Source organism: Dermacentor andersoni, chromosome 8 (assembly GCF_023375885.2).
Source record: "Dermacentor andersoni chromosome 8, qqDerAnde1_hic_scaffold, whole genome shotgun sequence".
In the NCBI taxonomy this organism is placed as follows: domain Eukaryota; kingdom Metazoa; phylum Arthropoda; class Arachnida; order Ixodida; family Ixodidae; genus Dermacentor; species Dermacentor andersoni.
Window position 1 is genome coordinate 150,656,056 of NC_092821.1, and position 13,040 is coordinate 150,669,095.

At 44.1% G+C, this 13,040-nt stretch overlaps 1 protein-coding gene across 2 annotated transcripts in view; it reads right to left on the reverse strand.

Moving 5' to 3' along the window:
* Positions 1-84: 84 nt before the first annotated feature.
* Positions 85-13,040, reverse strand: part of LOC126525460 (mitotic spindle assembly checkpoint protein MAD1-like) — a 62,107-nt gene continuing 49,151 nt past the window's right edge. Inside the window, exons 16-18 of one of the 2 annotated variants that reach the window (XM_050173340.3) lie at positions 11,222-11,412; positions 8,459-8,628; positions 85-137 (exon numbers count right to left, since the gene is read on the reverse strand). In XM_050173340.3, coding sequence (XP_050029297.1) covers positions 8,464-8,628; positions 11,222-11,412 — 356 coding nt within the window. In that variant the 3' untranslated portion in view covers positions 85-137; positions 8,459-8,463. Of the gene's footprint in view, positions 7,990-8,458; positions 8,629-11,221; positions 11,413-13,040 lie in introns of both variants that reach the window. The other variant, XM_055067681.2, reaches the window with a different exon arrangement.

Here is a 13,040-nt window from a genome sequence, read left to right on the forward strand (position 1 = left end):
GTCCACATCTCTTCAGACTTAAGCAGAGCTGGATGGATGTTATTGCAGCCAAAGCTTGCTCTTAGGGAGTGTTACGAAAGCAACTGACCGGAATATGTGATTTATGCAATAATGGTACATAGATGGCATCAGGCTCTCTGAAAAGAAAAAGAAAGGGTAACTTATCACGCTGATCACAATAAAATCTGTTTGCTGAAGGTTTCATGGACACTGTGTACCAACATCATCATCATCAGACTATTTATGTCTATTGCAAGACTAAACACTCTCCCAGTGATCTTCAATTACCGCCGTCATGTGCCAGCTGTCACCATTAACACCCCTGCAAGTTTCCTAATTTCATCATACCGCCCAATTCTCTGCTGTCGTTCACTACACATCCCTTCTCTTGGCCCTCATTCTGTAACTGCCAACCAATAGACCACCAGTTAACTGTTATACGAAATTCTAATTCAGTGCTCCCAAAGTGCTACAGCCTGAGAGGGGCAGTGCTTCTTAGAGAACTGGGGATACTACAACACACCCAACAACACCATCTTGCAGCTTCTGGAAATGCTTTGAAATTTTTGGAAAACACTACACAAGCAGAAAAAAGCCAAGCAATCACAATGCAGACTGTTCAAGCACCAAGTGCACATAGGATCACCAGGGATAAATAAATTAGTTAATGACCACTTGTCGGTGTCACCGTCCCTTTGCCTACACCATCACCAGGATTGGCTAATCGTGGGTGGTGGATGATAAAAAAGGAATAGAACAGAGTGAAATAAATCACTAAGTATACTAGCCCAGCACATGATTAATTTCATCAAATACTCTTGTTTCCCCAATGTGTGGTTCGTAAAAGTTGCTGACAGGTTTGTTATTTTGTCATTGTTCCAATACAGTAATCTCTTCTGTAACTACATTGCTACAAACACCAGATAAAATGACAAGCTGCCCCTCAACTATTAGTGGGGTTGGCCAATCGGTCAAGAAATAAGGTCTGGCCAAGAAATAAGCCGGAGGATAACTAATCCATGATGTGTGCTTGTACCAATGAAAGTGAGAGTAACCAGCAATGAGAAGAAGCTCTTTGTTGTATAAATAATAAACGAGGTTACTAAGGTAATAAAGCGATGTGACAACTGCTCAATAAATGGTACAACTGCTTTCAAGTCTGCCACTAAATGTTTACTATGTGTGCATTTTCTGTAATTCTATTCTAAAAGTAACTGCTCTGTTTTACTCATGCAATAATAGTGTGACCTATACCACCATCTGTCTGGGATGTCCTCAAGATGTTATGCCCCCTAAATGATACAACTGCTTTCAAGTCTGCTACTAAGTGTTTAATACTCTAAACAAAAGTTAATGCCCTTTGAAGTGTATCTTGCCCTAAACAAGTATCACCCCATCTGTTGTGCTTGCTTTTTCTTCCATGAAAGCTATGTGCTTGCTACTTTCCTGTCATAAATATGTCATGCCTGGATGTGCAGGAAAAGCATACAAGATAGGTGAGGATTATTTCTTTGGGGATAAGATAAGCTACAAAGGGCGCAAGCTTTTTTTATAGTGTGTATGCATGTGGATATCTTGTTTTCTGCTACCAGAAGTATACTTTTACTCATGTCATAAAAATGTGACATACCCACCCCTTTCTGCAGGTCATCTAGGTGTTAGAAGTGTTGAAGCAAATAAAGACATGAAAGCCTTGCTCAAGTCTCAGAGCAATTATATGCCACGATTACATTTTCATACTGTTCAGGTAGCCAAGCTGTATCAAGGTATTCGAAATGTTCCACATACAAATTGCGTAATGAAAGCTTAACAGGCAAATAACAAAAAGGAGGGCTTTTTTACATCCAAGTAACTTGAATGTATTTTAATCATGATAGAACAGGCACTTTGCCCTCTATTTTCACTCTATAATGGGTTGAAATGTACACTACCATATTTTTCCACGTATAACTGGCACCAAAAATTTAACAGTAAGTCGGGGTGTGGGTTATATACGACATTCACCTGGAGGTGTTGCTTCACGGCAGCGCTCTGCCATTCAAAGTTTAGTTATCGTCTAGGGATACCTGCCCCTCTCCTCACTCCTGTGTGTTGAAGCTCTCCTTTTTATGGTCGCCCATTTTTCTCTTTAAAGGTCACCATCTTACGTTAAGCAGTTAGTGAATCGTGCACACGGTGCCGGCCAACCCGTACATCATCTGTTCCCCATGGTGCTGCCTCATTCATCCCCGCGAATTGCTTTGTGATAAGGCGGAGAGCAATTTCACCATTTGGATTTTCGGCTTGGTCACGTTTGCTCTGTCGTCGTCGTGTCCCATGCGAGGGCTGCTCCGTTCGCGCTGTCATCCTCTGTCGTGTGAATGCTAGCTCCAAAAGTGATTCGATTCACGTCACATGTCCCATGACTGATTCGTCCGCGATCACGTCTGTCATGTGAATCCAGCATCGCCAAAGTCAGCATTCTATAAACAATTTGCCAGCATGCGGCTGTCCACATTCCATGTTGGCTGTGAATGTAGCACTAAGATGTCATGTTCATTGCTCTTTCATAGTAAGATGAGATTGCGTAATACAGCTAAAGTGGTCGTGGCATCGAATGTGGGTACTAGACCTACATCCATCAGTTACAGAAGGCAGCAATTAAAGTTCTAAAGATGTGTCTTGCTGGTGCAACATTAAGCAAAAGAAGCACATTTACACCAGTGTATGCATATGCAGAACACAGAAATCGCACTGGGGTTCTGCCAAAAGCACAAAAACAGTGTAATATTGATGATGATGATGGGCTCTAAGGACTCTAAGGAGGCAGTAGTGCTCTAGCATTTCTTATAATCTGATATATTTTACCTATCGTATCATTCTGTTTAAATGCATCGAAATGTTCATAGTACAAGTCATATGTCATCGCCATAATTTTATTACACAGATTTTACGCACTTTAGAGCGTATATTTTAAGGCCCCTTTACAGCCACGTCACACCAATTTCATAGTAATCATAGTTACACTGCACACCCACTACCACAGACATGGCGCTCTTTGGCCATTCCTGGCCCTTGCGCCATAAAACCCCATACATCATCAAAAACAGTGTAATATTATGCAAGCTTGCTAGGAACTGTCGAGCAGTATTGCATGTCTGCTCAGGAGAACCATGACTTCTGATTTCTTCTCTTTCATGCACTGTATTTTATTCTATGGTTAACTTGCTTTAACTTAGCACTGGTCTGTTTCATGTGCTGCGGGGCAATCGCTGAGAACCATAACCTTCACGTCCTGTCATCCATGGCTATAAATGGTAATGTCGCCGGTGCAGGATTTAAAATGACCAGACACTAAATAATTCACACATTCTTTCTTCTCTTCATATCAACTATATAATGATCCTTGTTTTGTCGCATGTGGACGAATCGGTCCACTACCGCCACCACACTGTCTACTACTTTAACGGGAGCTAGGCACAAGCACATGAGCTCTGGAATGACTGGCTCAGCTTGTAGCTTTGCAAGGACTAGCACATTCTTGAACCTCAATAAATATCCATCCTTCCCTTCCCTCAGTTATGCAACAGTAACAATCATGCCTGGCACAAAAATAGGTTCATCATATTTTATATTCGTTATAAGCATACTCCTGATTGCTCAGTAACTACATGTTTATTACATGCTAGCATTGGCAAGCAGCATTTCAGATTTACATACTTTGTTACAGCTGATAATTCCTAATATCCACGTATAGACAAGCTGAGGAGACAACTGTGTTGACCCATCTCCCTTTCTTGCCATATTAAACATTGTAAACAAACATGTTCCCCAAAAAGATCATGCCAGTAGAGTTCGTCAAAATGTCTTTTGCCAGCACTTATTTCAACAACAGTGCCCAGTGCATCTTTGTGATGTCATGCACTGCAGGGCCACTGCTGCTCTCGGTGCTCACACACTGACGATGACCACCTGGAAGTGTGCTGACATTAAGAACAAGTTAAGACACCTTCTACAAGCATTTATGCGTGTACTTTATTTTACTGATACAGTCGAAAAAAGCAATAATGAAACCCTGCGACAACAAAATTCTCGCAAAAACGAAGTATTTTCGTGTCCCCGAAGAACACCCATAGGATTGAATGCATTTCGTACCTCTCGACAACGAAATGCTGCTGTACCATAATCCCGTGTCAATGAAATTTGCCGGAACGTAACCCCACATATTACTTCCTCGCATAAGGCTAGCAGGCTCCAAAATGTGCTCAAATGCGATTGCTTTGCACTAAAATTGTATAAAATACCACCAAATAACAATTGCGTGGGCGCTGCCATTTTTGTTTACAAAAACAACCAAGTGCCAGGAGTGATCGCATGTGCCGGGAACACGTCATGGCTGCCATCTTATTTGATGATCACCTGTTCGAAGTGGCATGCATGTTGCTACCGGCACGTGACGATGATTTTTGACATATAGTGCAGTTTAATGCGCGCCTTGGTGAGCAAAATACAGCAAAAACAAGAATATCCACGTTCCGCCGATGCGGAATTGTTTCAGGTGCTTGAGATGGCGGTTGTAAAGCCCCTAGGTGGTTGCAGCATACAGGGTCATGCATCGGACTGTGATAGAGTGATCATCCGGTAATAATCACCCCTTGCTTCAAGAACGCCAATTTCGGTGCCACCCAACAGGCATCGCATGCGGACTCGGCACAGAGGGGCCATTATCTCGATTGATTGCCTTTGAGTATACCAGACAGAATCACTTTCGCGCTCTGCACCGGGCACGTCGGCGTCTACGGGTGACAGCGTGTGCTGGAGAAATGTTGCTGTTTGCGTGGAGCGCTGTTGCTCTGCGTCTGGTGCCGACTTACGGAAAATATTGCAAAAGTGATAGTTTCTACGAAAGCAATTGATCGAGAATATGGATTGACGGCAGTGCTGCCACTGCTGATCGATGCATGTGGCGCATTTTGTACTGTCGGCAATGCGGTTCTATATATTTGAGCAGAGCTTGCCAACGTAGGCTAGCAGAATTTTGACAGTAAAGTTTCGTTCTGCAACGTACAGTCGAACCCACTTGTAACAATATTCAAGTGTTAAGAAAATTTCATTGTTATAACTGATAATTGTTATAACCGGGTTGCATGAAAAAATCAAAATAGGGGGATGGCAGAGCTAATGTGAGAAAACTATAATGGCGGCGAGGCCAGTGCCTCTCCCCACCAACTTCCTCCATCCAGCTGCTGATTGTGTTCACTCTAACTGCTTCCTGGGTGCTCCGATCGCATATAGCAAGCTACGGCTGTATAACAACTACAAAGAGGGGCCACTGGTGGCTTGCGATATGCGAGCAGCGCCGAGGCAACGCTTTGGTGGCCCCAAAAGGGGCCTTTTAAAAAATGCGAGAAGGTTGCTGCAGCAGCCTGTCGGCTTGAGAAATCCATAAGAGAAGCTGAGGTGAAATTGCCACAAGCGTCAGGACAAGATTGAGGCAGCCTGCCCTACTGTATCATCGCTGCCGTTGCTGCCATCGCTATCCGATATAAGAACGTTCGTGACGATTGCCTCATCAGTTAGAAGCACTTAGTTTCCAAATGTATAGCTGTGTGCTTTCTTTTCATTGGCAACATTGTGCACTGCTGATGATCCGATCAGCCATCTACCGTTTCGGCGGCGAACCCCATGGCCAGGAACAATTTCGACGCAACCAACAAAGACGAACGGGAGCAACTAAACTATTTGCAAAACTGTGCTGAATGAGGAGCCAGCCAGAGCCAGCGAGCAACATGCGAGCAGTGCAGTTGGCGTGGTCCACTCGTGTTTCGGAGGGTGGCATGGCGAATAGCTATGGGTGCAGCCCATTCGTGTTCAGAGGGGTGGAAGGGCGACGGGAAAGAGGCGCATGGAGAAGGCTGAAAAATGTGCGTGTGGCAGCTGGTGGAGCAGCGGGCCGTCGTGCAGTGGCTCGAATTTCTCGTTTTCTTTTTTCTTATCAAGGATTTCGCATTTCACTACGTTTCAGCTTGGACACCAAGCAGCCAGTCTTAATCGTTTAACTGATAATGTGGCATTGGGGCATTGTAGTAAGTGGGCTATTTCACCATGAAAAACATACAAAAGTTGACGGTGCAGCAGCTTCTCATTGTTATAACCAATATATCGTTAAAACTGGTATCGTTATAAGTGGGTTCGACTGTATTACCTATCTGTGCTGTCTCATTTCACAACAACAAAATTCTCACGAAAGCGAACCTTTAGGTGTTCCCCGCCAATTTCGTTATTGAAAGGTTTAACTGTATTAACAATACTTCAAAACTGTTCTCTAAAGGAGTACTGACACAAAAATTTTCCATCTTGGTTTTTCCGCTGCAATAAGTAGCTAATCGCCCAGTAATCGCGGCACGAAACATCATTTGCTTCAGAGCATGACAGGTAATTATTTGGAGTTTTGTTTGTAGCGACCAGTCCAAGTTTCGGTTTCAGAGAGCAATGAGATGGCCAAAGAAGGAATGTAAACACAGCTGGGTACGTGATCACAGAGAACTGTGATGTATACGCACGCCAGCACTCGCCGGCGCCCGAGCTTCGTGTTGCTAGTTCACTGCTACGTCTGCACGTGCTTTGCGATGTCCTCGCCATCGTCGTCAACCTCGTTTTCGTCCTCCAGCGGCGACTATTTCCTGCAGGCGGGAGTTGCCGCCGCATTAGACGTGGCCAACCACTTTTGATTGGATCCACTGCAAAGCAGCGACTTTGAAAGTGCAGTCAGCGACAGCTATCAATATGCATACGCACTGCTACAAATAGTACGAACCATTAGTCAAGGGTGCTTTGGGAATGAAGCATATTCCGGAGCAGAACGCAAGGCGGGGTAAAAGTCGGCACAGCATCAGGCTTGGGGGTACGAAGTCTTGGCGGAAGATCGTCGGACTGCTCTAAGCTCGGCGAGTTTTGTTTATACCAGGCACATTCGAAATGAGCAAAACTGGCTGCTCTTCAACGGGGTCCATTCTAAGTGTTCAGGGGTGCGCACGAACTCGGACCACTCCTGCGGCTCATCGATGCCGATGGTAGTGAACGAGCAACCCAGGCGAGCTGGCGATCGCTAGGAAACGGCATAGGCCTAGCTCGTTGGCCGTCGGATCTGAGGCCCACGGCACATGCGATCCGTCCGCAGCTCGTAATAAAGCATCTATATTCGTCAACGCAATCAACGTCTGCACATTTATGTCGCTTATAAGTGACAATACAATTAGTTTTCCCGGCGCCGTTGGTAGTGATGAGAAAATACCTTAGCCAGGCAAGCTGCTTCACAGAGACGATTGCTGCGGCGGCTGCGCTGAGCGCTTGCGAGTCAAAATCACGCCACTGATTTATTATTTCGTGCAACGTTTTATGACATGCACACTTTCGAGGTTACTTTACTCCGAGTTATTTCGTGTCGGAAACAAATTTTAGCTGATTTTCCGCGCTGCCGTCAGCGGTGAAAAAAAGAACATTGGGGCTATGGGAGCAGCGAGAAACTTGCTCACAGGGCCCGCCCCGATGGCAGTGCAAACTCGTGACGCAGTGTTTTCTCGCTTGTTTACATTCCTTCCTTAATGTCAATGCCGTGAGGTACTACGTCTTGCTGTTGGCTGCATGCACGTGCACTTTAAAATTGATTTTAAATATGTTCTAAGCTATATTCGCCGTTTATATTTTGCAGACGATGTGTGTGTGCCCACATAAATCAATCTCACACATTAACTCGACTTCGAATTTTTGTGTCAGTACTCCTTTAAGGTTGTTCAACTGCGCATGTAATAAGTTCCCTATAATAACTACAGTAATGCCATTCATGTAATCTCTGCCAACTTCTTTCTGCGCATATTATTGGTGGCTGTAGTCGCGTGACAGCAAGTGCCATGTTGAGTGCTCACATGCCTTCTGCACTCACCGACTGGTGCACAGGCACACTGTGATCATCTTACTGAATGCGTCGGGCGTTTGATGGGACAACACGGACTGAAAGGGATAGTTTGTGATCAGAGAGAAGCAACAACAGATGAACAGGCTTATCCTGTGTGGAGTAAGAGCGTAGAAAAAAAATTGGGGATGTGCACTTGTGACAAAGACACGCGGACAACACTATTACAGCTGGAGCTTCCCAGTAGAGCCTCTAACAGCACTGCTGGCACTGCTTGGAGAGAGGAAAAAGGTGGGATGTGGCGCTAATTTAGTAATTCTAGGGACTTAAGTACATCGCTTTTTTGAGCCGCCTTGTGGTGGTTTCACAACAAGCAGAGCCTTGAAATTGAAAAAAAAAAGAAGCCTTCAGGGCGTCACAAAGTGAAGGAAACAAACCCCAATGCAAAGAATTGACAAAAGTCTAGCGATAAGTTGGGCTCCATACCCATGTAGAAAGGGTTAAATAAAGGAATGCAGTTCTTAATGTTGCTTGAGCAATGGCAAAAAACAATGCACTTCGGCATACCTGATTCACAGCTGTAAGTCTTCGAGGTCATTCCGATGAGCAAAAAGCTTCAGTGTTAGTGCACTGAGAAAAGCTGGGATGCTGTCATATTTCTCGAGGTAAGTGCTCGCCAGTCCTTGAAGTTGGCGCAGATAATCTGTCTCCAGGACATTCATCTTCTGCTGGGCATTCTAGAAAGAGTTCAACAAAGCAGCTTCCATATGCTGCCGCTATGCACCCAAAGGGTTTCCTAAATTGGAATATACCAATGACCAAAGTTAGCTTCAGAGCTTATTTTAATTCTGAGTGCTACCATAGAACTTCTTTTAGATCTTCCCACAGAACAACTTGTCTTGCACAATGGAAACAATTTGATCAATGGGAGTACTGCTACTGAAATGTGCAGCCAGACTTAATGACATGTATCACTAAAGAATGGGCAGAAGAAAGTGCTTGGGATGGAGAGGAGCTCAAACTTTGGTTAAGCAACACCCTAAATTTCCAACAGTCATTGCAGACGTGTTCTACTCTAAACAAGGCTGCCTATCATCGCAGACGTTGCTGGCCTGTTGAAAAGTTTATCACTAAGGCCACAGTACTATACTAGCTTTGTTAACCCTTTAAGGGTCAATGACGTAAATATATGGCGCCGCGAACAAGTCCAAAAATGGTCGTTGCCATATATTTACGGCACCGTCTGTACGTTTAAAAAGCGCGTCAATTTCCTAATTTCTTCTTTTCTGTCATGTGCTGCCACTGTGTGGGAATACAGGGAACTTTTTTCGCGTGCCTCCCTCTCTCGGTTTTCGTTGCATGGTTTGTTTTAGAGCTAGTTTGCTCCAGCGTGTCTATACACTACCGCCTGCGCATTAGCGCACGGGCGGGCAGGCAGCGGTTTGGGTTTGGTTACGCGGGCGGTTTCGGCTTCTTGTGCTTGCAAAACTGATGGCTATTCGTTACTAATCTCTGAAAGGGCGACTGCTTGTCCCTCGCTCGTTTAGTGCTTACAGGGGTGCGCATAAGAAGGATGCCACCGTGCATGTGTTTCTGTTGCTTTTATTTTTTTGGACACTCGCAAAAACTAATTGCCTCTGGTTGGCAATAAAATAAAGATTAACAGAAGTTTGTCAAACGTTTTGCTTTTTTGACGGGCACACAACCACACAGTTTTCTTGAGTGTGTGCACCTACGCAGTTCTATTACGCTATGGATGTACATAATAGTGTAAGAGCAGGAACATTTGAGTCTTGCGAAATATTCTTCTGTGCACATTTTCAAAGCCTTGAACTATGTGTATAAAAATGCATAAAATTTTAAATTCTTATAAGTTTATTTCCTTTCTTATTGTTGTTATTCATGAATGAAGAGTATGTATATACCAACTCAAAATATTTTTTTCTCACTTTACGGTCACCCTAGAAAACTTACAGTAAATTCTTTTTCAAAATAAGTCCATAAGAAGAATTGGAATCTGCAATAAAAAAAATCGACCCTGGGCGGTCGCACAGGGCGAAAAAAATCGACCCTTATAGGGTTAAGATGGTCATTTGTTGCAAACAGGATTAAGTTGGGCAATGATGGACATTAAACTAGCGCGGAAAAAATTATGGCAGAGCTTAATGTGAAGACAAAACTGTAGGTACGCAACGACAAAAAGAATAGGTACATATTTCAGGTGACAAACACCTCGAACAACTTAACGGAATTGAGTTGTCAAAACTTGAATGAATATTTGCCAAATTCACATGCCTGTTCTCAATTTGCTACACGAGAGAGTTGGAAAGTTGTCAAAATGCAGTTCAAAATAATACTAGGTTACATTATTGATTCTACAACACTGTACTTTGGTCTATATATAAATGCACTGAATTTTGCTATGTACTTTACAGTGACCTCACTTCTATGGTATTTTAAAGGCTGAGTTGCCCGAAAATGAAATGCATGAAAACTGCAGATGACCCACTGTACTCCCTAAAATTCTGGACAAAGTTTGATTTTCGCTGTAAAATTATGTGGCAGCATCACAAGATCGGTGATCCCTGCATGTTTTTACAGAGTTTATGCAATGATGCCCATTCTGTGAGTTATCACACACAGTGACATTGAAGTGACAACATCTCATTTTTAGGCAGGTAGACACTCCAAGGTGTGCACACATTGTGATTTTGTTTCTTGCGCATGCAAAGACAGTTTAGCTGTCCGCCTGCAACCAGCATTCCTCACACATGAACTGCACATGTTGTAATGCTGCTTAGTAGGGGTTGGCAAATATTTAAAATTTTGAATATGACTTTAATAGTCCTTGCTATATAATTATGGAATTCCCCATTCAAAATTGTCATTTGTCTCAATTTAGGCAGAGCAATTGTTTAACCTGTCCTACCACAGTTTAAACAATGTGCGGTGTTGCAGCCTCACAATTCCCTCCTTCAATGAACACATCCCTCTACATGCCTCTGCTGACATTCTGATCCCTTGTTTTATCACTGTGTCTGTTGTGGTGCACTAGATAACTGAAAACAGCTGCATCTCATTTACAAGCTTCTCGGTTCACCATGATTAACTGCGCTAGAACAAGGAATGTCACTGAATTCAACTCTTCAAGAAGAGGACTTCACTGCAGATGCATTACATGCATCAAATAATGTCGTGAATAAGCCTCTATATATCGCCAAACGAACTTCACACAAGCCTTACATTTCGCTTTGTTTAGAAATGAGAGAACATTAAATTTGACTAGATTAGATTAGGAAATTTTCTTCATCGAAAAGCTCTACTGCTTACTTGAAAAAGCAGGTAGTCGTCAGGAGAGTCAGCATACATGTGTGTAAGCTTGTAGTGGCCCTGACTCAGCACATCAATACGGTAGCCAGTCAATGCGTAGCAGCCATGCCGAAAGTCTTGACTGGTTCGGCGAAACGCATCCACAAGCCGCCTATTCTTGGCCTCGGCTGATGCCAGCTGCTCTTGAAGGCCTGTTCAGGGCAAACAGTTCCAGATCTGTACTTCTTGTGGCTATTTTCACAAGGTATGCAGTTATTTCAAGCAAGAACAGCACAGACCAACGAGACAAAAAAAGGAAAGATAGACACAGGCAGCAAACACCCTTTTCTTTTTTTCCTCCATGCGAGTAGGAGACAGGCTAGGGCAGAGTTTTACGAAAAGACGATGGGACATCGGGACAATACAGTCTATACCGATGCATCCCTATACTCACAAGCACACAAAAACAAAGAGGCAGCGGTAGTAGTAAATAATCAAGGAGAATTAATCACAGGACTCACGGCCGAGGTGGCTAACATAACCGAGGCAGAGGAAATTGCTGTCGCACTGGCAGCGGAAGAAGGTTATAGAACAAGAATATCCCTCAATATTCTAACAGATTCACAAGAGGCGTGCCGGAGCTATATAAGACGCAGAATTAGTATCACGGCGCTCAAGATCCTCAGCAGAGTTCCAATCGCTGAGGGACAACCCACACATAACATTATCTGGATACCAAGCCACGCAGAGATCAGGGGCAACGAAGGGGCAGACAGCCTAGCTCGAGGGATGACCAGCCGAGCAGGAACGTCAACCGCCCCAGAGGGGCCACAGATCAACTGCGGGAACAGCTATTCAGAGCTATTAAACCTCTATAAGGGGCTAAGATATCAATATCCCCCACCACATAAAGCATTAACAAAGGAGGAGGCCGCAGGATGGTGGAGACTGCAAACGGGCTCCTTCCCAAACTTACACATACTAAGTAGGATGTTCCCCACGCAGTATAGCGCAACCTGTCTGTGGTGTGGAGCTAAACCAACATTATACCACATTACATGGGAGTGTACAAGAAACCAGGCATTCCACAAACACAAAACACCAAGTGCGGAGCAATGGGAGAGCTGGCTCACCAGCCGCGAGCTAGAGGCTCAAAGAGCTCTAATAGCGCTCGCGTGCGAGGCGGCCCGGCTCAGTGGAGCCCTAGACTAGGGGCCCATCCATGGCTGAAGAGGACCCAAGCTTCAAGAATGAAGACTTCGGCCTCGACCCGCTAAAACCTTAAAAGAGTCAATAAATTTTTCCATTCCATTCCATTCTTTCAAGATTTTGCTAAAGCAAGTGAGCAAATAAAAAAAAAGTACAACAACAAAGCTCTTTAAACTAACTAAAAAAACTCCTTTCCCTCATTCACGACCTTTATGTAACACCAATGGCGGCGTACCGAGCACGACATCGTCACACTGACTCCCTATAATGCCAGAATTAATGTTTTTAAATTCATTCATTCATTCTCATTCATTCACGACACTTTAATATTAGAGTCCTGAAGCCTGGTCATTTCAGACCAAGGCGGGCCGCATCCACGTTGGCACTGTCAGGCCGAGCCTTACGGCACCATTTTGGACCCTCTGGACAGCCCGTCGTTGATCTTGATATGAAGAGCTTGATATCATCTTGTGCCAGTAAAGCCATTTTTCTTCGGGGTCGGTGAGAGTCGCGGGACAGCCCACCAGCATGTGTCTGATGTCAATGATGCCATCGCACATGTTACATTCTTTCCTAATTTCTCTTTCTGGGTGAATTTCATTTATGAAATACAGAGTGGGGTACGTCCTGG